Below are 24418 nucleotides of genomic sequence, written 5' to 3' on the forward strand. Positions count from 1 at the left end.
AAAAGTATGTCCCACAATGGGTTCTACCACCTCTTATTTTCTTGGAGATTATTTGATTATGACACTTGTAGATGTAAGCTTTATAAATAAACATTTATTATATATAAAAAGTCACACCAAATGGTATAATAGAGATTTATTGGATTTAATTTCCTTTTAACAGCTACCGGGAATGAAATGGTAGAAATTATCACATATGGAAAAAGTAATATGCCTCCGACATCTGGTAACAGAGTTTGTTATTTGAGGTTTTATTTCATTTTTCAGTAACCAATTTTATTTTTTAATTTAATTTGAGTTTCTCTTTGTCGCTTTCTCATAAGTGTTGGTAGCCTTTTTTTGTTTATGAGCGGGAAACCTTGAAAAGGTACCCGGTGACGTGGGAGCAACGCAGGGTTATTAAAATTGACATTGACATTTGACATTCTTACCGAACTAAACCCCCCCCCCCATTGACGTCTTCGGCGCCGGACCATTTTAATCGCCTCTCACGACATGCAGGGGATACCGTAGCCCTATTCTGATCATGAAACTACAGGTACAAAGTTTTGGTAACATACTGGAGGTACTTTGAAATGAAAATTAGGGAACTTCGTTCATGACTGGAATTATACATAACCTAATGAGTAGGTCCTATTCTCTACTTTTATGAAATATTTTCTTATGGCTGTGACAAAGTATAAAAAAACAGCTTCCCAACTATGTAAACAGATATTACTTATCATTGTTGTTTATAGTCTGTGGTAGATAAGAGAATAGAATAGGTAAATATTGTTTTACTTGTGATACTTTACTGTTTACCCTACATATTTTACTATTGACTTAATATTGATATTTAAAATTATATATACACTAGCCGACCCGGCAAACTTTGTACCGCCTCCAAATCTATTTATCAAATATATTTCATATAAAATATAGCCTATGTTACTTGTGTATAATGTAGCTTTCGAATGATGAGACTTTTTTAAATCGGTCCAGTAGTTTTTGAGCCTATTCATTAAAACTAAACTAAGTTTTCCTCTTTATAATATTAGTATAGATAATGGAACATAAATATTTACCTGTAATACGATAAAAATTGGACTAAAATAGGATCAAACTTAGAAACTAAATTATAATTATCCTGTATAATCTACTATCCTCCTAAAGATATGAGGTTATAAATTGTGTAATCTTCTTACTTAACTCTAATCCTAGATATGGATAAGTGGAACTTTCACTATCTGCAAAGAATTCCTCACTTCAGCAACATCAGATAAATGTGTGAGAAAACACAACAATAGCATCGCTAGTGAAACTACATTGTAAATTTCTAACACACAACTTTTTAGTGTAAAATTACTTGAATTAATAATGATTTTTAACCGTGTCTATTTTTTCTCCTTTAATAAAATATTATATGCTATTTTTTTATACATTCGAGTTAAATCTCAAAGTCTCAATGTCGTAAAGTTTTAGAATTTATAAGAACAAAAGTAAAGAACCTTGACATTAACTATTTCCCATTGCACGAAAAATCAGGAACTTAGCTCAGGGGACGAATAAAATAAGGTTATAAATATAAAATCACATACGGTAAGGAAGCCCGACGAGTCGAAAATAGATGCAGCAGGCCACAAAATATACCACAATAGTTACATGATACGCACAATATACACGACAACAATTATGTCACCAACACTTCAAGGTGGTCGCTCTAAACCACTTTATTGCACTTACAACAAACACTACAACACTATTGTTGTTATTTTTTCTCTTTTTTCACTTAAAACTTGCACGTTACTACGAAAAAACGACGACGATCCTCGCTTGAGAAAAAATGCAAAACAACCATGATACATGAATGCATGACAAATGACATCACTGACATTTACGCTCAGTGTTGCCCGTTAAGTTGCCCTGTCATATTTAGTAGAATTTTGCAAAAAATCTCCGTATTTCCTACGCGTTATTATGAATTCGTTTCAATCATTTCAGATTATAAAAAATACGTTATCCTTTCTAGAAATATTTACTTTTACTAGATTTTCTGCTTGAATTTTACTTACCAGTGTAACGGTTTAAAAGTGGTGGAACCGTTTTTTTTGTAATATAAGGGTAGCAGACGAGCATACAGTCCACAATGGCTACTGCCGCCCATGGACATTTGTAATCAACCCCAGATAACTAAGGTCTCTCACGAATATGCCGCTACACCTGAGGACTAAGCTGAAATGCCTCGCATAAGTATGTCTCTCGTAACACATCCCCGAACACAGCAGCATTTAACACTTGCGGTTCGACCGCCACACCTTATAACAGAAGTGTTAAACGCTGCTGATATTCAGTAGCCACTTACCATTACGTAGAGTCTATGCTCATTCGCTGCTTCCATTTTATAAAAAAAAAAAACATTTTTATAAATTCATTTTGTCCTTTATTTTTTTTTACGTCTTATTGATTATATGTCAAGATAAGTGTCTAATTTTTGGTTATTTTTCCGAAGAACAGTAATTCTAGAATAAATAAAATGAAATCTGTGAGAATTCAATCTTCTCACAGCCGTGGCAAAAATTATTGGAACAAGTATTCTGTAAAGAAAAAAAATGTCTCTTATCTTGATAGACCTACTCCATTAGATTTTGATGCATTTGTTCCATGGTTCTGTTTAGAATTACAGGTGCCGAAAAATATTATTGTAACGAGGACACACCAAGGTTGGTTAAATTTAACTTCTTTGAAATATATTGTTTCATCTAATTACCCTGAGAAATTAATATTTAGTATTCGTAAAAACATAAATGGAAATATTCAACCCTTGATTTGTTTTCGTTATTTTTTTAATTGTAATTTTTTATTTCAGCGGAATACATACGATATAGCTCGAAAGTTTCTAAATCGAGTTCTAAAACCTCAAAATCAAAATCTAGAAGTACAAAAATGAAATTAAGTACTGTTAAGAGCGAACAAAATGAAAATAAAACAACAGAAATTCGTAAAACTACTTCCTTGGCTACTAGGGCTACAGATATCCAAGATGCGATTCATATTACTACATATTATGATAAACATGATCATTTAGTAGAGATTGCAATTGTGAGATGTAATTTTCCAATTCCTAGAAAGGTAATCCAAGCCTTCAACCTTTGTCTTCCGTTTCATTTAGGATTATTCAAACTTTCTATTACAAAAGGCGGTGTAAATCATATCGTGCTGTATGAAATAAGTAAACTTTTACCTCATTCGAACATAACAGATATCTGTCTCGATGATTCATTTGTTCCCGAAGGAAATTATTCTTTACTTTTAGATCAACCCTCTCACATAAAGTACTTATCCTTGAAGCGATGTGTCATTAATGATGTACAATGTAGAAAAATTGCGGAGAAGTTAGATCTTAATGGAACTGCAGCAAAAAATCTTTTGCTCTTAGACTTAACATCTAATAAAATAATGGACGAAGGAGCTCGAGCTCTTGGTGAAATTTTGAAAACGAATCGCAGTCTGTTGCATTTGAATATATCTGATAATAATATTTCAGATTTTGGTGCTTCGTTTATATTGAAATATTTAAAAGAATTTCCATTAACTTTTGACGACATTAAGGAAAAAAGATTTAGGAGATTTAATTATTTAAAATCCAAAGCAGTAATTTACAAGAAATGTTTAGACGAAGAAAAACTCGCTCGTTTACATAGAAGTAGTGAAAATGCTCCGAGTATGGATAAATTGCTTCCATTAATAGAGGATCCTGAAAAAACTCGGAAAAGCAAACCAAAGACAAACGTTCCATCATTTGCTGGCAATGCCAATATATCAGTTGAAGATGCTGCTGACAATAAAACTAATGAAATCATAGGGCAATTTGATGATCCTTTTAAAGAAGAGTATACTAGGCGTGAAGACGATATATTATATGCTGTCGGCAATTTGAGCTTTTGTTCTCTTAATTTAGCTTACAATGACTTAACGCTTCTTTCGATACGTAAGATTATGGAAGTACTAAAATATCAAAGTGGAGTGAATAGAATAAATCACATTGGACTGATGAAGGTTGTAGTAGACGGTAATAATATTCCACCTCGATGTGATGAATTGGATGAGATTGAAGTATACTTGAAAAGAGCAATTTTGAAAAATGAATCTCATACAACAACAACACTTTTAAGCCCTACAAACTCGTCTATCATATCTGGGAAACGAAAATAATACTTATTAGGTACTTAGTAGATAATTTTAAGTTTTATTCTGGAGTGTACTAATAAGGGTTCCGAGATATAATAATTATCTTTATTGTATTAAGTAAATACATTTATCTAAGTCGTATAGTAATTGAATTCGAAACACGAAATTACAAGATTATGCTTATTGTTTTAAATGTCTACTTATATACATAAGACCATTCATAAGACATGAGAACCCAGTATTTTCCGTAATGTCTTAGTAAAAGTTGTTATTAAAAATAAACGGTTTATGAAGAACGCCTGATTAATAGAGCTGTAATAGTATAAGTAGCGAAAAGTGTATTTTCCTGTTTATAATATTAGTACCTAACGGTTACTACCCAACTTGTTATTAGGTTTATCCTAGAGTAAGCTAGAGGATTAGTTTTGGTTTTATTATAGGTATAGGTAGGTGATTCCTCGATATGTTTTAATGAAATATCCTAAGTTATTTATGATTTTAATGTTACAATTGTTGAATAAATATTTATTTTCAATATTTTTGTGTTTTATCATATTTACATTATCGAAGTATCTAGTCACCAGCTAAGTAAACAAATATCGTAGTAATTATCGTCCACTGTGTAAGAATAAAGCAGGGACTATTTTGAAAAAATAACATGAAATAAAAGAAACCGTCTCTATATGAACCATAAGACATTTTACAATATCTACGGTCGGCAGTAACTACTTACCATCAGAAAGTCTGTAGAAGTATTTTAATATTTTAAAATAAACGCGTTCATAATTTTGAACAAATACCAATTACTTTTCAAGAACGCCTTTAGCACGTGTGTATACAGTAGTGTTGTAGACGTAAGTATGGTTTATTTGTGCTACTTTCTTTTTATAATATGGTAGTAGCAGACGAGCATGCAGTCCACCTGATGATAAGTGGCTACTACCGCCCATGGACATCTGTAATCAACCACAGATAGGATCGGATATTCCTACCTGAGGTCGGCCACAGGCGCACCGCTATCCCTGAGGACTAAGCTGGTACGCCTCGAAAGAGTATGTCTCCCTTACCACACCCTTCAAACCAGAACACAGCAGCGCTTAACGCTTTTGTTATAAGGCAAAAATAGGTGTGGCGTTGGTACCGCCGGAGTCGAACCACAAAGGGTTCTACCACCTTCAAAGCTAGCTCTGTTGATTATACTATCCCGAGGATCTGTATCTCACCGCTTTAACGTAACTTAAGCAGTAGGCTTCCTCCAGGTCTCTTCCATGTATTCATATTTTTTTTCATGTTCGATATGTAGCGAGCAGTCGGCTATAAGAAGGGCTATAAATTATGATGAACTTTCCTTTTTTTTAGTTCAACAGGATTTATTCTTTTGGCAGACGGTAGAGGCTGTTTGCCGACAGAATGATTTCACCTAAATATTTTACCAGATGCTTAGGGAATTATTATAAGAACAAGAATCCGACTGCTTACAAATATAGCCTATGTTAAAATCCGTCCAATTTCTCGGGCCGTAACACGTGCCAAAGAATGAGATATACATGCATATTGCATACCCGCCGTCTGCGGAGGGTAATGTAATAAAAGGTTTGGACTTTTAGTACATAATTGAATAAGATAAATTAAGTACTAAAAGAAAACAAAAACGCGAAAAGTATTCATTAAAATTATAAAAAGAAGGGTGAGAATTTATATCGGATACTTAGATCAAAATCACAAGTACTGCCTGATTAGAAAATTGCTTTTTGTTAAAAAAAAAACTCATTTTACAACATATAAACGACGTTTGTTAGAAAATGACTTTGATTTCGATTGCTTTGTGTATTTTTAACTGTTTTTAACTTTTTGTTTTAATATTGTGTATTTCTTAATTATTTTTACTTACTTATATATTTTTTTAATTAAAGTTGGAAATTATGAAGTCAGCAAAATCTAATAGATCTTTGCGATCAATTAAATCGTCAAGGTCTATGAAATCAACGAAACTATTTCCAGAAGGTCGAAAAGGAGACGTTGGAGGGGAATTTCTGGATTTGGCTAATGTTTTACCCACAGCTTGCGCTAAATTCCAATGTCCATATAACATAGTGGTAAAGAAAGAATCTCAACGTGGTAAGTTAACTAAATCTATCAATTTAAAGATTTTGGATAGCTTTTAGATTGCTTTTGGCAGAATTCGTAAAGTTGCTAAGAGCACAAGTAAAAGATGGCTGTTTGAAGACAATTGCCATACTTTGTTGAACCTTCCTACTGTTGTTGTACAAAATAAAATTAATTCCAATATAAAAAGCTTTTTTTCCCTCTTATATCCGCTCAATAGCGTTAAATATCACCGTGGCTTGGAGACTTTATGGGAAAATTAATCCCATCTTGCACAGAGCATTAGATTACAAATTTATATTTGTTACAGATGAATTTTACAAAGCGCTTAAGTATGGAGATGCCAAAGTAGCACGTAAAAAATTGAGTATAATGCCTCCCCAGGCAACCATAGTTTCTCAACAAAGTGAAGTTAAAACTTCAGCTACTAGTAAGTCTGAAGAAGGCGAGCCTTGCGATGATGCTAACGCCCTTACGATTATAGCTATGTATGATACATATAATTGTCTATCAGAAATAATACTAAGTAAAGTGAAAGTACCCAGAATTATGATGCAAGTAATGGGCTTGCTGCTGCCTTACTTCCCAAATTTAATTACGCTAACAGTTCGGCGATGCCGTATTGAGTGTTACATTATATACGAAATAAGTAAGATGCTTGAACTCTCTTGTATTACGACTTTATGCCTTGATGAATCACCAGTTGTAGAACAGAACTATGACATGCTATTATGTCAGCAATCTAATTTGCGAAACCTTTCCCTATGCAGGTGTAAGATAAACGATGATGCTTGTAAATTAATAGCTTTGAAATTATGCCATGGAGCTCCAGCTGAAAATTTACAAGTTTTAAATCTATCATCTAATCACATAACGGATATAGGTGCAAAATACCTTGGCGATGCGTTAAGAACCAACAGGCGTTTGCGATATCTGAATTTAGCTGATAATCGCATTGGCGATGACGGAGCTGCACACGTATTAAACGTTTTAATGGAATTTCCTTTAACACATGATGAGGTAGTAAATAAGAGATTAAGATATATAAAATATTTAAAATGTAAACAAGCACTTTATCTAAGATACTTAAATGAATGTGCAACTAAATCATTCGATGAAATAAGTATGTATAGCCGAAAGTCTACACCAAAACGAAAAAAGCCAACTCGCAAGGATAAAGATTCATTTAGATATTCAGACGAAGACATAAAAGGTAAAGCTGAAATGTTAGCTGCAGAGATTTTGGGTAACTTTATTGATCCTTTTGATTCTACTTCCATTAGACTTCGCAATAACTATTACTATTGCCTCGGGAATATGGTACTAAGCTATTTAAATATGTCGTACAACAATTTGTCATACTTAAGCATTAAAAAATTACAAAACGTGTTAATGTACCAAAGTGTAGCAAAGAAACCAAATCAGAGTGGGCTTGTAAAAGCTGTGATTGATGGTAATAATTTGCCAATGTGCAAAGAATTAGTTTTCATAAACGAATTATTTGGTAGAAATCTCAAAAACTATACTGGCAAACCTGAACTCGGTAAGAAAAGATTGAATCGACTTTCCAAGATATTATAGTTTGCCTAAAATTCATAAATTATTCATCAAATTACGTTAATTATGTACTATGTAACGATATATTGAACATCAAAAATTATATCATAATAATTATGGTTATTCTAAATAAATATGAACACAAAAACAAAACATTTTGCTCAAATATTGTACTTTATTCAGTTTTCTATTTACAAATTGTTATGTTATAAAAATGTTAATATTGAATAAAATTTATTTAACCTACTTAGAAAATCCATTTCATTGCTGTACTTAACTATGAACACTAGTTTTGGTAACTTACGTTGTTATTAATAATCACATTTTTCTCTCAAAATTCTAAAAATTTCAAAATCAGAAAAGAAATATTATGAAGAAATATTATAAAGAAGATATTATTATTTATGTCTAGATTAAAATGTATATCGACAACAAGCAAAAAATAGCTAAATAAAATTGTGTCTTTATATTATTACATATCAATTCTACAAGCTTTGTATAATATACTGGAACCACAGATATTTTAATTAATGAACTAGTGGCAGGAACGGGAAAAGCATTAGTTAATTCCGACATAGATATGTTCCCGAAACAGACTACATTATTTAAACATTATACTCATACGATATCAGATTTTAACTTTTAATTAAATCCTTTACAGATGAATGTTTAAAAATATTTGAATACTAAACTAAAAAAAATATATTCCTGTGAGTGAACTGTAGACATACAGCACCAACATTTTCGTTTGTCAACTATAACAGCGGGCTCCATTTATTGTAAATATTACGTTTAAAATGAAATGGCGAAGGCGCTTAAATTTAGCCGAAGACTAAAGCTTAATTATATTATTTGTAAGTCTTTTAAAATTAAGGATGCTAAAATCGGTGAGAAACAAGAAGCCGTTAATTTCTCGGTGGAAGATATTCTCTGTTAGGTTTTTGGGCTGGAAAACCGTTGTCCCTTGATCCTTGTGGTCGTCCAGTACCAGTTGGGAAACCGGGGCCGGAGGGTTTACCTGATGGGTATCCTTGACTGCCGCCTGGTCGTGAACCAGGGTAGCCAGGCTGGCCTTGCGAACCGGGATAGTTTTGTCCTTGAGGGCCTGATGGTCCTTGAGTTTGAGATGGGTAACCAGAGCCTGGATATGAGCCTGATGGCCCTTGAGGACCACTGGGATATGAAGTTGTCGGTCCCTGCGGCCCAGAACTGCCGGGATAGCTGGAAGGACCTTGTGGTCCAGAACTACCAGGATAGCCTGTCGATGGTCCCTGCGGTCCGGAGCTTCCAGGATATCCAGTTGATGGGCCTTGTGGTCCTGAGCTTCCAGGATAACCAGCTGCTGGTCCTTGTGGTCCCGTGCTACCAGGATATCCAGTGGATGGTCCTTGAGGTCCAGAACTGCCAGGATAACCAGTCGCAGGGCCTTGAGGTCCAGAACTTCCGGGATAGCCAACCGATGGTCCTTGAGGTCCGGTACTTCCAGGGTAACCACCAGATGGACCTTGGGGTACGTTACTTCCTGGATAGCCAGTGGATGGCCCCTGGGGACCAGTACTTCCTTGATATATAGGAGAAGGCCCTTTTGGTCCAGAACCACCTGGGAAGTTACCTCCAGGACCCAGCGGACTTTGAGTGAAGTCGAGGTTCGGGAATCCTTGTGACCCAGTTATAGAGTAATCATAAAGATTAGCATTCAGACCGTACAGACTCGGTGCGGAGTTGCAATCAAATTGGTTCCACCAAACGCAGACAAACACTTCTTGAGAAAAAATAGTTCCGTTAGGGCAGAGGAAGTCATAGGTTATATTGTTTGCGCAAACGTGGAACACTTGGCATCTTGCTTCAACGTCGGCGTAGTATCCAGGGTAAGGTTGAGCGTCACATCTAAACGAGGTCTCCGGAATAATTGACAGTATGGGATAATCTCTTTCCGGTTCTCCAGGAATGGCTGAATAGTCACCTCCGTCATAGGCACCAGAGTCACCGTCAGGTCCAAAGCCGGGCGCGCCAGGTCCAAAACCGGGAGCACCAGGTCCAAATCCGGGTCCACCGGGACGACCTGGTGTTTGTCCGCCTTGATTAGGATAGTTCTGGCCAGGATAGTTAGATCCAGTTTGTCCAGGGAATCCGCCCGTCCCAGGGCCGCTTGGTCCTTGTCCGGGATAGTTAGATCCAGATTGGCCTGGAAAACTGCCTGTGCCAGGGCCGCTTGGTCCTTGTCCAGGATAGTTCGAGCCAGTTTGGCCTGGAAAACCGCCTGTGCCAGGGCCGCTTGGTCCTTGTCCGGGATAGTTCGAGCCAGTTTGGGCTGGAAAACCGCCCGTGCCAGGACCACTTGGTCCTTGTCCAGGATAAGATGCACCTTGACCGGGATAGGTGGTTTGAGGGCGCTGGTTTCCACCAGGGTATCCTTGGTTGCCTGTCGGATAATTTGTCGGTCCAGATGAATAGCTGGGCGTCGAACCCGAATACTCATTTTGAGGGCTGTATGACGGCGATGTAGGTGAGCTTGGATAGCCGCTGGTAGGACTTGGAGCGTATCCAGGACGGCTTGGTGAAGTGCCCGGGCCGAAAGGCGTGCCAGGTTTGTTGTACTCGTATCCACTTTGAGCCACTGCTACCGCTATTAGCACTGAAATAGAAGAAAATTAAAACGTTAATTTGGTTTAAACATTTATCAGTGCATCAGTGTTTTATTAGTTTAAATAAGTTCAAGTGCTAGAATTTTAACATTTGTTTGCTTTGATATTTAACAATTTTAATGTAAATCATCATCATCAACCCATTACTGTCCCATTGCTGGGCACGGGTTTCCTCTTATAAAGAGAAGGATTAGGTCATAGTCCACCGTGCTGGCCAAGTGCGTATTGGTAGACTTCACATACCTTTGAGATTTTTTTTTATAAATCTGTCAGGTATGCAGGTTTTCTCACGATATTTTTCCTTTACCGTTTGGCAAGTGATAATTAATTTCTAATATGCACATAATTTTGAAAAGTCAGAGGTACGTGCCTGGGATTTTGAACCTCGGACCCATCGATCTAGAGGCGAAGTTTTTAACCACTAGGCTATCACTGTCTTTTAATGTTGTTCTCATTTTATTCAAAATAGGTAAATTATAAATATTTTTCTACATTATTTTAATTATCTTAATTGAAGTATATAATATAAAACTTAACTTCTATGTGACATAATCATTACTGAACAAGAAGAATAAAAAAATGCTTGTCCCCTATCATAAGAAATTGGGTCAGTCCGTATGAAAATCGAAATAGGCTGAATATATTAGTGCTTTATTATCTTATTTCCTCCCTTGGCACAATGGTCTGCAGATGACATCGCGTGGGACCAACGCCGCGACTTCGATGTTTTCGCAACACACTAATGGAGAAATTGTTGTAATGAATGCGGTCCCACTCTTTCGGGAAACTAGCCCGTCATTAAACGATTGTTTAGCGACAATGTAACACGATGTTGTACTTGCGATGTACACTTTTCTTGCCTTTGAACTTAATTTGTGAATGAGGTGCCATTAGAAGCCATTGCAATATTTCCATCTATTGGTGTAATGGTTGCCAACAGAAACGAGATTAGCGATGTTAGTCCTATGTCATCATGGTTGGTGATGATTGAAAGGTCTACCTTCTACGACAGATGTGGTTTGACCAGGGAGATGCCATAGCTATTTGTAAAGCAGACTTTCATATGAGACGATCATCTTAGTATTCAGGATTAGCAACTGACTGATCATGTAAAACCCTGTTCTATATGTTTTTTTTTGTCCATTCAGCATCAAATGTTCATTTAAAAAAGGTGATGGTTATTTTGTGCCATAATTGGGGGTATAAAATTAATTAGGTAATTATGAGGCGTAATTCATTATAACAAAAATATAACATTTTGAAAAAATACAAGAGTAAAGTATAATTAAAGTTGCATTAACATGGTTTTGGCCAAAATGCAAATTAAGAGAACAATGAGTGCATAAAAGTTGTGCAATAATTGATGCTGCAAGTGACGTAACTGTAAGCGTTTAATGCTTCTATCAATGAAAAATCTGATTGTGGGAGATTGCGTTGGTTGACATTGGACAACTTGCAAAACTCAGATCGCTGAATACGTTTAATGTTCTATTACGTTTTAATGACACCGAAACCCCTTAGAGCGTTTGTCCACCGCCACCGCCACCGGACCACTCCCGAAAACGAGATGACGGCGCCGAAGTAGCGGTACATACATTTACTATAGCCGCGTGTCCACATCACGTCCGTCATGTCATATTAAAGTTGCCCGAAATAATCTCGTTCTCGGTGACGGTCCGGTGACGGCAGCGGTGGACAAACACCCTTACAGTCGGTTTGACATACTATTGCACGCACTGTCATTAACTTCACCTCTATAGTACTCCTTGATAAATGTTTTGAAGATTACTATTGTGAAATGTACATCTGTCGTCGCTTTGTCGTTAGGGTCAGTATTCTGAAATCATTACTGTACGTTTCAATCGCTGGATTGAAAGGGCACGGTACCGGTAGGAGTGGCGCTAATTAGTGTAGGCCTATGTCCAGCTGTGGACCTTAAAAGCCTGATGGGTGGATGAGTTGTTTCAAGCAGTGCTTACTAGTACCTAGGCTACCCAGTGGTTTGTAATTCTGCCTCTCGATTTTGATGTCCGAGGTTTAAATTCCATGGTCGCGCTTCGTATTTTTAAAGTTACGTCCGTATTAGAAAATAAATTATCACTTGCTTTAACGGTAAAGAAAATATCACCTAGGAATCGTTTGTATATCAAAATGAATGTTTATCTGTATGTCCTTTATAGAATCGTAAACTATGCATTTGATCATATGATCATCTTTAGCAAAGTTGTTGTGCATGAGCCCACGAAGGTTTCTTGGCCAGACTGGTAGGTAATGGCGTAAACCCATTGATAGTAAAACAGTGCTCAACAGTAGGATTCATTCTAAAATCTGAACAGCAGTTTCAAAATAGTCATTTATGTTTTTGCTAGGTGCGAAATACTATAAATGTAATCCGTGATTATCAGCACATTCTTCCTATTATGTTTTAAAGGGCCCATAACAACGGCGCAACGTTTAATTTTGCTAGCTGTAATTACAAAGCATAGTATCTTTGCAAGAAGCTAATTCTCTCAACCGTCGTGATGCTTTTCAAGTATGTTTCCTAAGCTTTTACTACATATGGGAGAACGGATGGTCGAAAATCGTTAAAAATAATTATAGGGTTTACAAAATATGTGAAGGTCTTCGTCATATTTGTGTTCTTTTAGCTGCACATATATTCATTACGGGAACAAGACGCTATGGAATTTGTTTTACAGCCTTTAATAAACTACTATATAACTTTGTGTACCATCTACATACATATAATGTGGAGCTTTGAACGTTATAATGCTAACACAATTAGTGCGGAATTTTCCCGCAGTATTAAACTATAGCTCGCGCGTTTAAATAGAGGCAGCGTACTTTTGAACATTTTACATATATATTTCCAGAAAAAAATAAAGATATCGAAAGACCTGTTCATATTTTTAAAATGTCTGCCTTTTCCGAAGCTCTACATCTAAAAAACTATACGCCCTCATGACCTGATAATTTTAAAACAAAACATTAACCAAATCCGAGTGTTCTCTTCAGTGTCTATCGATGCTATAAATCGAATAGGGAAATACGACAGTGCCAGATGTGGTTCGCACCACGCGGGGGCGCATCTCGTGCTGTTTTGTCACGAAATGGAACAATGGAACTAGGAAGCATGAAGCGAACACGACGCTAGTGATGCCCTGCGCTGGTACTATCGAGTAGGAACAATTTAAAATCGATAAGATATTCGGTTTCGTAAGTGTTGGGATATTAGAGTTCATTTTGTGTAAAGACTTGATTAATAATAACTTATTTAAATGATTCGTTTTCTGTAAAAGTATTGAATTTTCATTACGTAGACTCAAATTAATTACACGCACAGGCTAAGTATAATTTAATGGTGATTTAAGGACGGCATTTTGTATCGTTTCACTTAACGGATTCTTTGAAATTCAGTTGTGTCATTAATCTGTAAATTTATAAAATTTATACTAAAGTTTTTATTTTAGAATATCTTGATAATGTTCACTCTATAGCCATATTCAATCTCTTCGTTAGCCCACCACAAAGCTTCTCATTATTTGTCACGTTTTCAATCGGATAATCTAACGAACGAACACGAACATTCGAGCACATCACTACATCAATCCTGTTTCTTGAACGAATTCCATTAGTTTCCATAGCGGACGACAATATAGCTCATTTGTGCAATTTGCATGCAGTTGAATACAAAAGTCTTTGCCACTTTGCCAACGTGCGAAGATTCCTTGCGTTACTTCGACAGTTGCAATTGCTTCATACAACTCAGTAATATGGTGCATTGCATGGTACACGCATAAATCGCATTTTCATCTACGTCGATTTTAAATATGTTTTAAAGTATTTTAAGAGTTTTTGAGTTTCTTACCGCGTCATCAACCCATTACTGTCCCACTGCTGGGTACACGTCTCCTCTCAGAATGAAAAGGATTAGGCCATAGTCCACGGCGCTCGCCAAGTGCGTATTAGTATACTTCACATACCTTTGAAAACTTCTTTTTTTAAGATTTTTCAGGTATGCAGGTTTCCTCACGATGTTTTCCTTCACCGTTTAAGCAAGTGATAATTAATTTCTAATACGACTTTGATAAATCAGGTGCGTGCCTGGGATTAGAACCTCGGACTTCTCGATCAAGAGGCCGAGTTTCTTAAGCACTAGGCTACCACTGCGTTTCCTACCTATTTCAAGCTATGTCAATCCATAACTCTTTAACAAACGTAAAAATATACCTATTGAAGAGTGTAATAAGTCTCTGCATTCCGTAGACGATACTACATAACTCAGTCTGTAAGCGTAAAATTTGGAACACCAATCCCGTGGTAACAAGACTGCTTACAAATATCAGATAGATTGCATCGACAAGACAATCATGTATAAGTTAATAATTAAATACAGAAATTTATTACGCCAATCAAAAGGGCGATCTGACGTATTTTAAACGTTTACTCAAGGAAGGGCAAGCTAAGGGGCTTATATTGCATAAATAAAAGAAACAGATAAATAGTCTCTTATTACTAAGTTCATTTGATAATGAAAGTCACAATTTATTAGAAGATACGGAACATAATGATGTCACGCGGATGACGAATATACGTTGCGGCTATCGTGACCAATTTGAAGAGAATTGAAGAGGGCATTGCATTACGAAGTGCGAACATCCTTCGTTGCAAAATTTTGTAGCTGTAACTAAGAGCTTTACTCGGAAACGAAATTCGACCTCTCAATCAGGGAATCCGAGGTTTGAATCAAAGCATATACGGCTCATTTTTCATCGCAAATTATGGTCAAATTATCACTTGCTTTAAGGGGGAAGGAAAGTATCCGGAGGAAAGGTACCTGAAAGTTCATAAACACTTCTCACTCTGAAAGAAGACCTTATCGAGCAGTGGATTTTTTAAGGGTTAACAAGGAAGTGATGACTACATAATATGGCTGAGTACGATAATTTATGACGTACTGGACGTGAACGTTGATTAGTTTTAAGTGCTTAATTTACAGAGAAAAATACTTGGACCCAGCCAATTTATTATTTAAAAAATAATTATGTAGGCTCTTCAGTGCTCTAAAGCTTTTCTTAAATTGGTTCTATTATGAATTATGCAAAGGCAAACTTTAACAAATTATTGATATTATGTTCATTATTTATTAAACTGTTCTTCTCCAAGCATAATGTTTTATTATTGGAAAGCGATTATGTACTTTGACAACAACCAATTGACATTAAAATAATAATGGTTCTGTGCAAAAGATTGCATTTGTTTGCTTAATAATTTCTTGGGAACTGCGATTAGCTTGGGAACCATCTTAAATACGACTGCGGACTGTGCTTGGGAAAACCTGGGCTATCATTTAATGTCATTATTTTAAACGTATTATGTGTTTTTATAATTTTATGTTTGCAATATTTGTCAAGATACAAAATAGTCTTGATATTTATGTGCTGTAGCTATGATTTTTTTTGGCTTTTTTGGTTTTTAACGATCGTGTAGCGTGGTCCCATTCTGATTTGTCACGCAAAGATTTCCGGGACCCGGGTCCCTGACTCTTGAACGTGCCTGGAGCTCGGTCAGACTAAAATCTTAAAGATGCATTTTAATTTAGTTTCTGTAGGTTAATTTTTTCGATGGATTGTAGTGTAATAATTGAGGTATCCTTTGTTTTTTCTTCATTCCTGTGACTTAAGTAACATATTACGTGAAAAGGTCATTGTACGAGAATTAACTGAAACTACAATATATTTGTATTGTGTGCATTTTTGCGATAATAATTTTGTAATACGCAAATTAACTTAAAAAAATCTTACTTAAGTACTTTTACACACAAATTAAGCAATACAATTCAATAGTACTAATGCACAGAAAACCGAGAATATTTAGATTTTTAAGGTAAAATTGTATGTCTTTTTCCTAGTACCTAAGTAGTTCTAATAAATAACAGCGCAGTCTTCCTACGAGTTAGTTTTACGAGTACATTGAGGTTAGTCTTCTAACGTTGTAATGACGAAATTGCAAAACTGTTGGCTTTTGTTTCAGCTTGAAGAGGCTAATAATAAGCATAATAACTAGTAACCATCCCAATTTAGACAATTGCCAGATGAGAAAATATTGTAAAATTTAATTGCTACTTATAATACCTAAATATTAAATACGTAAGATGTAATGTTACAGATGGCTGCAATATGTTTCACGTTGCTCTGTTGGATAAGGGTCTTTCCTCACGTTTGGGTACCTATGTCCTGAAGCATTTCTACAACGCTGCTCCAAAGTGGATCGGTGGAAGGATCCCACATGGAATCGTGCGCGTTTAGCGATGACTAGCGGATGGAATTAAGTTAAAACGAAGTCACCCGTTTAACACCTGACTTAAAAATTGTTTTATATAAATAGCACCACATCATAAGAAAAAAACTACAAAGTAAATATAATTTGTAACTATTCAAACATTATTAAATTACAGTTAATTTACTTGGAATGTGGGAATGAAGAAATGTACCTAATTTGTTGGTCTACACTCTAAAGGTTACTTCAGTTAATCATCATGATTATAATTTGATGATTTTGAAGGTGGTAGAAGCCTTTGCGGTTCGACTCCGGCGGCACCACCGCCACACCTATTTCTACCTAATAACAACAGTGTTAGGCGCTGCTGTGTTCCGGTTTGAAGGGTGTGGTAAGGGAGACAGACTTTTCCGAGGCGTTCCAGCTTAGTCCTCAGGGGTAGCAGCGCATCTGTGGCTGACCTCAGGTAGGAATATCTAATCCTATCTGGGGTTGATTACAGATGTCCATGGGCGGCAGTAGCCACTTACCATCAGGTGGACTGCAAGCTCGTCTGATACTCCTTTTATAAAAAAAAAATCATCATTATTATATAATCATGAATATAAGATGATCATGATAATAACGAAATTTTGTACCTGTGAAGTTGTGAACACCCAAGTTTTATGAATCTAGAGAGTAATTAGGTGTTTTAATGTCTTAATGTTATTTTGTGGGAAAAGATGCGCGGAAGATCGTACTACGTGTTAACACAATTATGTTAGCATGTGCTAATTGTCATCCCAGGCCAGGGAAATAAGTATCTAAATGGCTTTTTTAAGCGTCTTTATGTACCTACTCATCTTTATGACACCTACGACAATGAATCATAATAGGTACCTGGCTATGAGTGTAGAAAAATGGTACTTAATGTGAAGGCGTTGGCTAATTTACAAAAGTCCTGCTTATCCCACCTTACAAAAGCCCTGCTGTCATTCCTTACACTTGTGCGAATACGCTAAGTCTATTTTTTTATATAATATAGGAGCAGCCGACGAGCATGCAGTCCGCCTGATGGTAAGTGGCTACTGCCGCCCATGGACATCTGTACTCAACCCCAGATAGGATAAGATATTCCTACCTGATGTCGGACATAGATGTGCCGTTACCCCTGAGGAATAAGCTGGAACGCATCGCTGGCAAATCGTGACATATACCTATCATTTGATTGATCCCTGATTAAAAATATTTCAACAGAAATGTTTACAAAATAATGTCTTCATTATTACTGTTATAAGTACATAATAAAGGGCCTATCGGTGACTTGAAAATATAGAAATGACTGGGCCATTGCAGAATACTTAAATATTATATTAGCCCTTTGGGCACTAATAGATGAAGACATCATAATTCCCGTTTCTAGACGGTAAGAGCCCTTAGAGTTATTTATTTAAGGACCACTAAGTAGAAGTAATGATATTTAAGTACTACGTATTTATGAAATGTGTTCTAAATAAATATTTACTATGTTACCGACAACATTTTACTCAATTCTTTTCGATGTGGGTTAAAAATCAAATCGTAGATATCATGTAACACGTCTAAACAGTAGGTAAAGAAAAAAATGAATTGGGTATCATATATTTTTGCAATAATTGATGAAAGAATTGTGGTTTGTAGAAAATAATAAAACACGGAAAATAACAGCGTAGACTCTACATTATCCCCATTAGTAACGGGGATTTCTTGTCACAGATTTAGAAAAAAGTGATGGTAGAGTGAACAAAAATATAAAATAGCATCTAAAATACAAAATAACAGGACAAACATTATCGTAAAAACTAATTTCATGACAGTTACTTTAAGAACGTACCGACTGAAAATCTGTTAAAATTAAAAGTTAAAATTTAACTATTTTTAGATTTGTTTCGAATTACTTCTGTAATCTGAAACAAATTTAATACTAGAAGATATGATTGAAATCACATTACTATGATGGTATAATATCACGTCAATGACTCTCATCTAATATAATCCTTTAAAAACAAAATAAAAACTAAACGTATATTGCATTAAACTAGTAATCACTCTAATAAAACTAGTTCCTAATAAGAAGCCAGTTTACGCGCTACGAAATAATTGCTATATGATATCTAGAAGCAATCGGTGTCAGATTTAAACTTGAGTGATAGACCGTTCACGGTGCAATGGATTTAGGTGACATTTCTACTTTTATGCAATGTTATAGGTATCAAATTACAAAAATGTTTTGTGTAAAAACCTTACATTACTTACATAAAGATTTATGCAAGTTAATCCTTAGTTTATATTTAAAATTTGAACTGAGCAAATCTATTGATTTACCTTTTTTTTATTTATATATGTAATGTCTATTTGGATTACCATTAGTGTCTTATGTTCAATGTAGATATTTAATCACATTTAAAATAATAAATAAATAACAGAAAAATCTTTTAGAGATCTACGTATATTCGGCTAGAACTTGTAAAATTACTAAAATTACTACAAATATAAATTAATCCCAAAATACTGATTTCAACGTTAAAATGTAACAAAACATTAGAAACGTCATACAAGAGTTTCATCTTTAGGTAAAAAAAAACATTGTTGTCATTAGTTCTTTTCGAAAAACGAAAACAAAGGCCAATTTGCATATAACATCAGTTTCCAGAAACAATTTGTTTAATTCGGTCATGCGTTGAAATCGTGGATCGTATTCGCAACAGACCAATTTTAACAAACGTGTCTACTCCAGACCAATTGTTTTCACACACAATTACCTTACTTGGCTAAATAACTTCATTATAAGATAAAACTTGCCGTCAATTCATTTTACGGTCAGTTAAGATGCTTCACTTTGATATAAACAAACTTTAAGTAATATTTAAGAAAATAAATAATCGACTAAAAGGTTACCAATGAGAATAATCTTATATATAAAATTCTCGTGTCACAATGTTAGTTACCGTACTCCTCCGAAACGGCTTTACCGATTTTCACCAATTTTTATATGCATATTCAGTAGGTCTGAGAATCGGCTACTATCTATTTTTCATACCCCTAAGTGATAAGGGTTATTCACCCTTAACATTTTTTTATTTATATGGCAACTGAACGTTTGTCGGGCCAGCTAGTCGAATTATACAATTTGTATCCCCCCTGAGTTGATCGCCTTCAATAAGTATTTGAAGTTAATTTTTAATGTACATCGAGGCAGTCACTATGACACTACCCAATTAATAATTCAGTTATAAATAAGATTTAATCATTTCTGCCAAAAAAGGTAATTATATACAGAGAATAAAAAAACAGAAAAAGGATGCAATATTTGAAAAGTGATATTAGTTTTTGTATTGCAATGTGATCTTTCAATTTGTATACATTTATTTACAGAAAAATTAAATACAAATATACTTACAGCAAAATGTTGACAAACGTAGCATGGTTGGTGCTGTTCGTAGATCTAAAACTAAATCTGCAATAAAATATAATGTTCCATTAGAAAGTCCTATGAAAGCTTTAACTGTGATCTTAATTTTAAAGTAAATATAAGAAATACTACGAAACATGCGCTACATTTTTGAGCACTGAATTGGAAAATCCAATTTATAGGAATCCCGAATTAGACCTTGTTTATATTTAAGGTAGAACCCTGTGTGGTTCGACTTCGGCGGCATCACCGCAACACCTGTTTCACCCTAATAACAGCAGTGTTACGTGCTGCTGTGTTCTAGTTTGACGGCTGTGATAAGGAGACATACGTTTCCGAGGCATTCCAGCTTAGTCCTCAGGGGTAGCGGCGCATTAATAATAATCTACAGACATTGAAGCGGACTAAGCTCGTCGGTGACCCGGGGCGGAAAGTTGAATGAGGTCCCCGAAGGTCCAGGAAGTAGATCTAATTTTACAAATGTCTACAAGGGAACTTGTAGATATTTGATAATCCCTCCAGGACCAGAGATCCAGGGCTCACCAGCCCCATAACAGTTTAATGTAACCTACACTACTATCAAAATTTACTGAGATTAAAATATAATAATAAATAAATTTTTACTTATGTATTTTAGTCAATTTTAAGTATAGTCTATTTTGGTTAACGAGCTTAGTGTTTTCAATAAAAAAACTAGGAACATGAAAATTTAAATGTTTTTCTTGACCACTGAGCGAATACTACAAAATTATAATTCGATATACTTAAGTTATTGTTTTATCCACTTGTATAGTTCACTATGAAAAGTAGCTACGATTCGTGGGTAAATCCGTGGGCAAAATCTATTAGTAAACAATTAGACAGCGGTTGCAACACTTTCGAAGTGTGAAAAACAATGGGCGTGTTTTTACGGAATCTTGTATTAAGTGCATTTGAATAAAAATTCAATAGCCTAGTGGTTGATACGCGGTCTGAAGCGGAGGATCTGAGGTACGAATCCCACGCACTTCCGATTTTTCAAAATTAAGTTCGCATTAGAAATTATTTATCATTTGCTATAACGGGTAAGGAAAACATTGTGATCTTTTAAGGCTAGTATTCTTAAATTGTTATTGTACATTTCAGACTAGAAAAGCATGGATAGCATTAGATTTTATGGTACGTTCTCTCAGTCTGGGGTGCGAGATTTGAGTTCCAGGCTCGCACTTTTGTCCCTGTAGTTTCGGGACCAGAATAGGGCTACGGTATCCCCTGCCTGTCGTAAGAGGCGACTAAAAGGGGACTTCCGGGGTTGCGGGCGGTAAGCGTGGGAGCTCGAACCGATCGGTAAGCGACCCCGGGAAGGGCGGCGGTATGTGTGGTCGCATACCGTCGTACGCACCAGATGGTGTGGCGAGCGTCAAGCTCTCCTGGGCAGAGCCCGACGGGGCAACGCGCTAAGAGGACTCCGGTTGCGTTCCTTTGGAGATCTCGGAGCACTCTACGCAGCGCTGAGGACGGCCACCGGGGGGGTTTTAGTGCGGTAAAAATCTCACATAACCCTGCGTCGCTCCCACGGCGCCGGGTACCTTTTGAAGGTTTCCCCCTCGTGAACAAAAAAAAAAAAAACGGCTCGCACTTTCGATTCTAATACACATAATGTGCATATTAGAAATGAATATTGTCATTTGTAATAACGATGACAAACAAATCGTGTTTTTAAGTGATTTTCATTCGTCAACCCTTTACTATCTCAGTACTAGATCTCATCTCAGAGTAAGGGGGGCTTAGAGCACACCACGTCGGCCAAGTGCGAATTGGTAGGCTTCACACAGTTTTTACTTTATTATAGAACTCATATGTTTTTGGTTTTCCTTACCATGTTTTCTTTTACTGTGAAAGTATATAATAATAATTTTCTAATACGCATATAGCTTCGAAAAATTGCGTGGTTGGGATTCGAACCTGGGGAGACACTCTAAATAAGAGGATTTAGACTACATAATGATGGTAACATATTATTATGGTTAATACTTTTGAATGTGTTAACCGTATATTATAAAAAAATATAATGTATAATAAGACAACAGATTTTAGTTACAAAAAAATAATTAAGAGCTTAGACGAAATTATTACAAAAAATGCACTTTTTACTTTAAATATGTTTCCGTTTTTGACTAATTTTAAAATAACCCAACGGCGAAAAAAATTAAATAGTCCAAAAGAAATTTCACCGGTTTTCCACACAAGTCACTTTTTGGTTAATTTCGGTCACTGCAAAATCTACTCCGGCTTGCGAATGCTTTCAGAACACTTTTTGGGGGCGCATTTAAAATCAACTCACCGGTTGCGTACGGCCACTAGCGCCTCAGCGCAACTGTGGCCGCTTGGTACCACACACAAGCTTTTATGTTCCCCTGGTACCACCACTTTCGAAGGGATGAGCTAGATCACTCGAAATAATAAATGTAAGCGACTTTGCAAATAACTGGGTCGCCCTATGCATACGTCGTGGCTTATGGATGTTTGTCATCATTAAGTAATGCACGTGGGTATGCATGTATGCATATTTCAAAATTATTAGATTTTCGTACTCCTCATTATATTAATAGTCACGTTTTGATGTTCTTCCACTATTGATAATTGAGAATGGGATGACGGAACATGTAAAGATTTGGCACGTCTATTCAGACGCTAATGAGCTTTCATGTACACATTTGAATCTAGATCGGACTACAGAGGAGAGAATCAAAAAGAACCCTTTTTGATTCTCTCCTCGTAAGGTGTATAACAAAATATTTTTTATATCAAGTAAGTATTATTAAGTTATGAATTTTACTTACTCCGTTTGCTCATCCACCTGAAGTAAACCTTGATCTCCGATACGAGAAGTCGCCATTTCTACCGATTCTGTACAAATCTTGCAATCTTTTTTAAGTATCTAGTATGAAAAATCCAATTATTATGTTAATTAATATGTTAAATATAACCCAACTTCTACTTTTCTGTATCCGCTGCGACAACCACAATGGAAATATACGTAGGTATTTGAAGGTAGGACCCTCTGTGGTTCGACTTCAGAGGCGACACCGCCACTTTTATTTCTACCTAATAACAGCAGTATTAAGCGCTGCCCTGTTCCTCTTTGAAAGGTGTCGTAAGCAAGACATAATTATTTACTTATCCGAGGCGACCTTACTTAGTTCTCAGGGGTAGCAAGTTAGCAACGCATTTGCTATTCAATTAATATATAAAAAAATATAAACTGAACAGTGCGTTTATTGATTTGACTCTTGCTCAATAGTGTTTATCAAGATACAATAAAATAATTAACAATCGTCGCAAACTTATTTGCGATTTCGGATAGATTATATTAAAACAATCAAAAGAGATTGTTTGAACGTAAACGCAATTCTCATTTACTTTTTATTTCAGTTTTAAACTTCCTTTAATGGAATTCGCGATATGTCATTTCGGTTTGGCGAAGGTTGATTAGAAATAATTCAGTTTGCAATTTTTAAACCAGTGGTTTCCAAACTTTTCATGGCACCAGTTGCACAAGTAAAATGTTTTTAGTAGGAGTGGTTCGAGAAGGTCGCTAAGAGTTAATCGACACCTGTTCTGTTTAGATTTTAATAAAAATATTAACTCCGAATAAGATTTTTTCTTTTCATAATTACTTAATTATGAAAAAAAAATGTTACTTAAATTTAGAACTAAGTAACTAATGTCCTTTAATGATTTCTTTGTGAAAATAACTTTTCAACTCAATATTTTTATGAATTGCAATATTTCGCGAACCCCTCATACAGGCGTTGCGACCCCCTAGCGCAACGTAAACTTTGAAAAACACTGTTTTAGACAATTCGATACCTATCGCTTTTGTGTGGAATCTAGTATCGCGGATCACGATTCTGATGAGTTATGAGATGATATTGTTTGTTCGGCTACTTGATCTTATTTCTACATTTATGTAAGAAAGTATGAAGGAAATTAAATTTACTTATTCTTGACTAAGCATTGAAATAAATCGAAATACATAAATGATAAATCAAATAGAAAGAGATGTATTTTTTTTCTGTAGCAAAATTAATCAGTAAAAAGAAATAGTAGGATGAATAGAAGAAATTATCTTGGACCGAATTATTTAATTAAAATAGTAAAACATACGAATACAAATCTAAATCAAAAATATTTATTTCTTTAACAATGAATTGGTTTACATAATAAGTGATTTGGAGCCCTAGACGGCTCC

General features: G+C 35.5%; 3 protein-coding genes across 5 annotated transcripts in view; 1 reads left to right on the plus strand and 2 right to left on the minus strand.

The window, feature by feature from the left end:
* LOC140745356 (FHIP family protein GF15501) overlaps positions 1–1857 on the minus strand; it is a 32118-nt gene extending 30261 nt beyond the window's left edge. For both annotated transcript variants that reach the window (XM_073077144.1, XM_073077143.1), the window contains exon 1: positions 1578–1857. The gene's annotated coding sequence lies outside the window, so the exon portion shown is untranslated. The remainder of the gene's footprint in view (positions 1–1577) is intronic.
* Positions 1858–5944: 4087 nt separating this feature from the next.
* On the plus strand, positions 5945–8085 carry LOC140745358 (uncharacterized). Of its 2 annotated transcripts, XM_073077147.1 has the most exons (3): positions 5945–6285; positions 6584–6761; positions 7044–8085. In XM_073077147.1, the coding sequence occupies exons 1-3, from the start codon at positions 6090–6092 to the stop codon at positions 7852–7854; spliced, it is 1185 nt and encodes a 394-aa protein (XP_072933248.1). In that variant the 5' UTR covers positions 5945–6089; the 3' UTR covers positions 7855–8085. The 2 variants fall into 2 exon arrangements, with proteins under 2 accessions (XP_072933248.1, XP_072933247.1); XM_073077146.1 differs by having other exon boundaries at positions 6584–8084.
* LOC140745357 (uncharacterized) lies at positions 7986–22605 on the minus strand. Its single transcript, XM_073077145.1, has 3 exons — positions 22508–22605; positions 20173–20229; positions 7986–10465 (listed from the first exon to the last, which is right to left on the minus strand). The coding sequence occupies exons 2-3, from the start codon at positions 20195–20197 to the stop codon at positions 8736–8738; spliced, it is 1755 nt and encodes a 584-aa protein (XP_072933246.1). The 5' UTR covers positions 20198–20229; positions 22508–22605; the 3' UTR covers positions 7986–8735.
* Positions 22606–24418: the final 1813 nt, after the last annotated feature.

The sequence above is a fragment of the Epargyreus clarus genome, unplaced genomic scaffold, assembly GCF_041222505.1.
Source record: "Epargyreus clarus isolate Ecla_fem2 unplaced genomic scaffold, WU_Ecla_fem_2.2 ptg000010l, whole genome shotgun sequence".
Lineage (NCBI taxonomy): Eukaryota > Metazoa > Arthropoda > Insecta > Lepidoptera > Hesperiidae > Epargyreus > Epargyreus clarus.

Excerpts from the sequence above, each read along its gene's own strand:
- LOC140745357 (XM_073077145.1), bottom strand. The coding sequence starts at position 20,197 with ATGCTACGTTTGTCAACATTTTGCT. Across the intron at positions 10,466-20,172 it reads ACGTTTGTCAACATTTTGCT|TGCTAATAGCGGTAGCAGTG; the intron begins GTAAGTATATTT and ends CTTCTATTTCAG.
- LOC140745358 (XM_073077146.1), top strand. The coding sequence starts at position 6,090 with ATGAAGTCAGCAAAATCTAATAGATCTTTGCGATCAATTAAATCGTCA. Across the intron at positions 6,286-6,583 it reads AAAGAAAGAATCTCAACGTG|ATGAATTTTACAAAGCGCTT; the intron begins GTAAGTTAACTA and ends TATTTGTTACAG.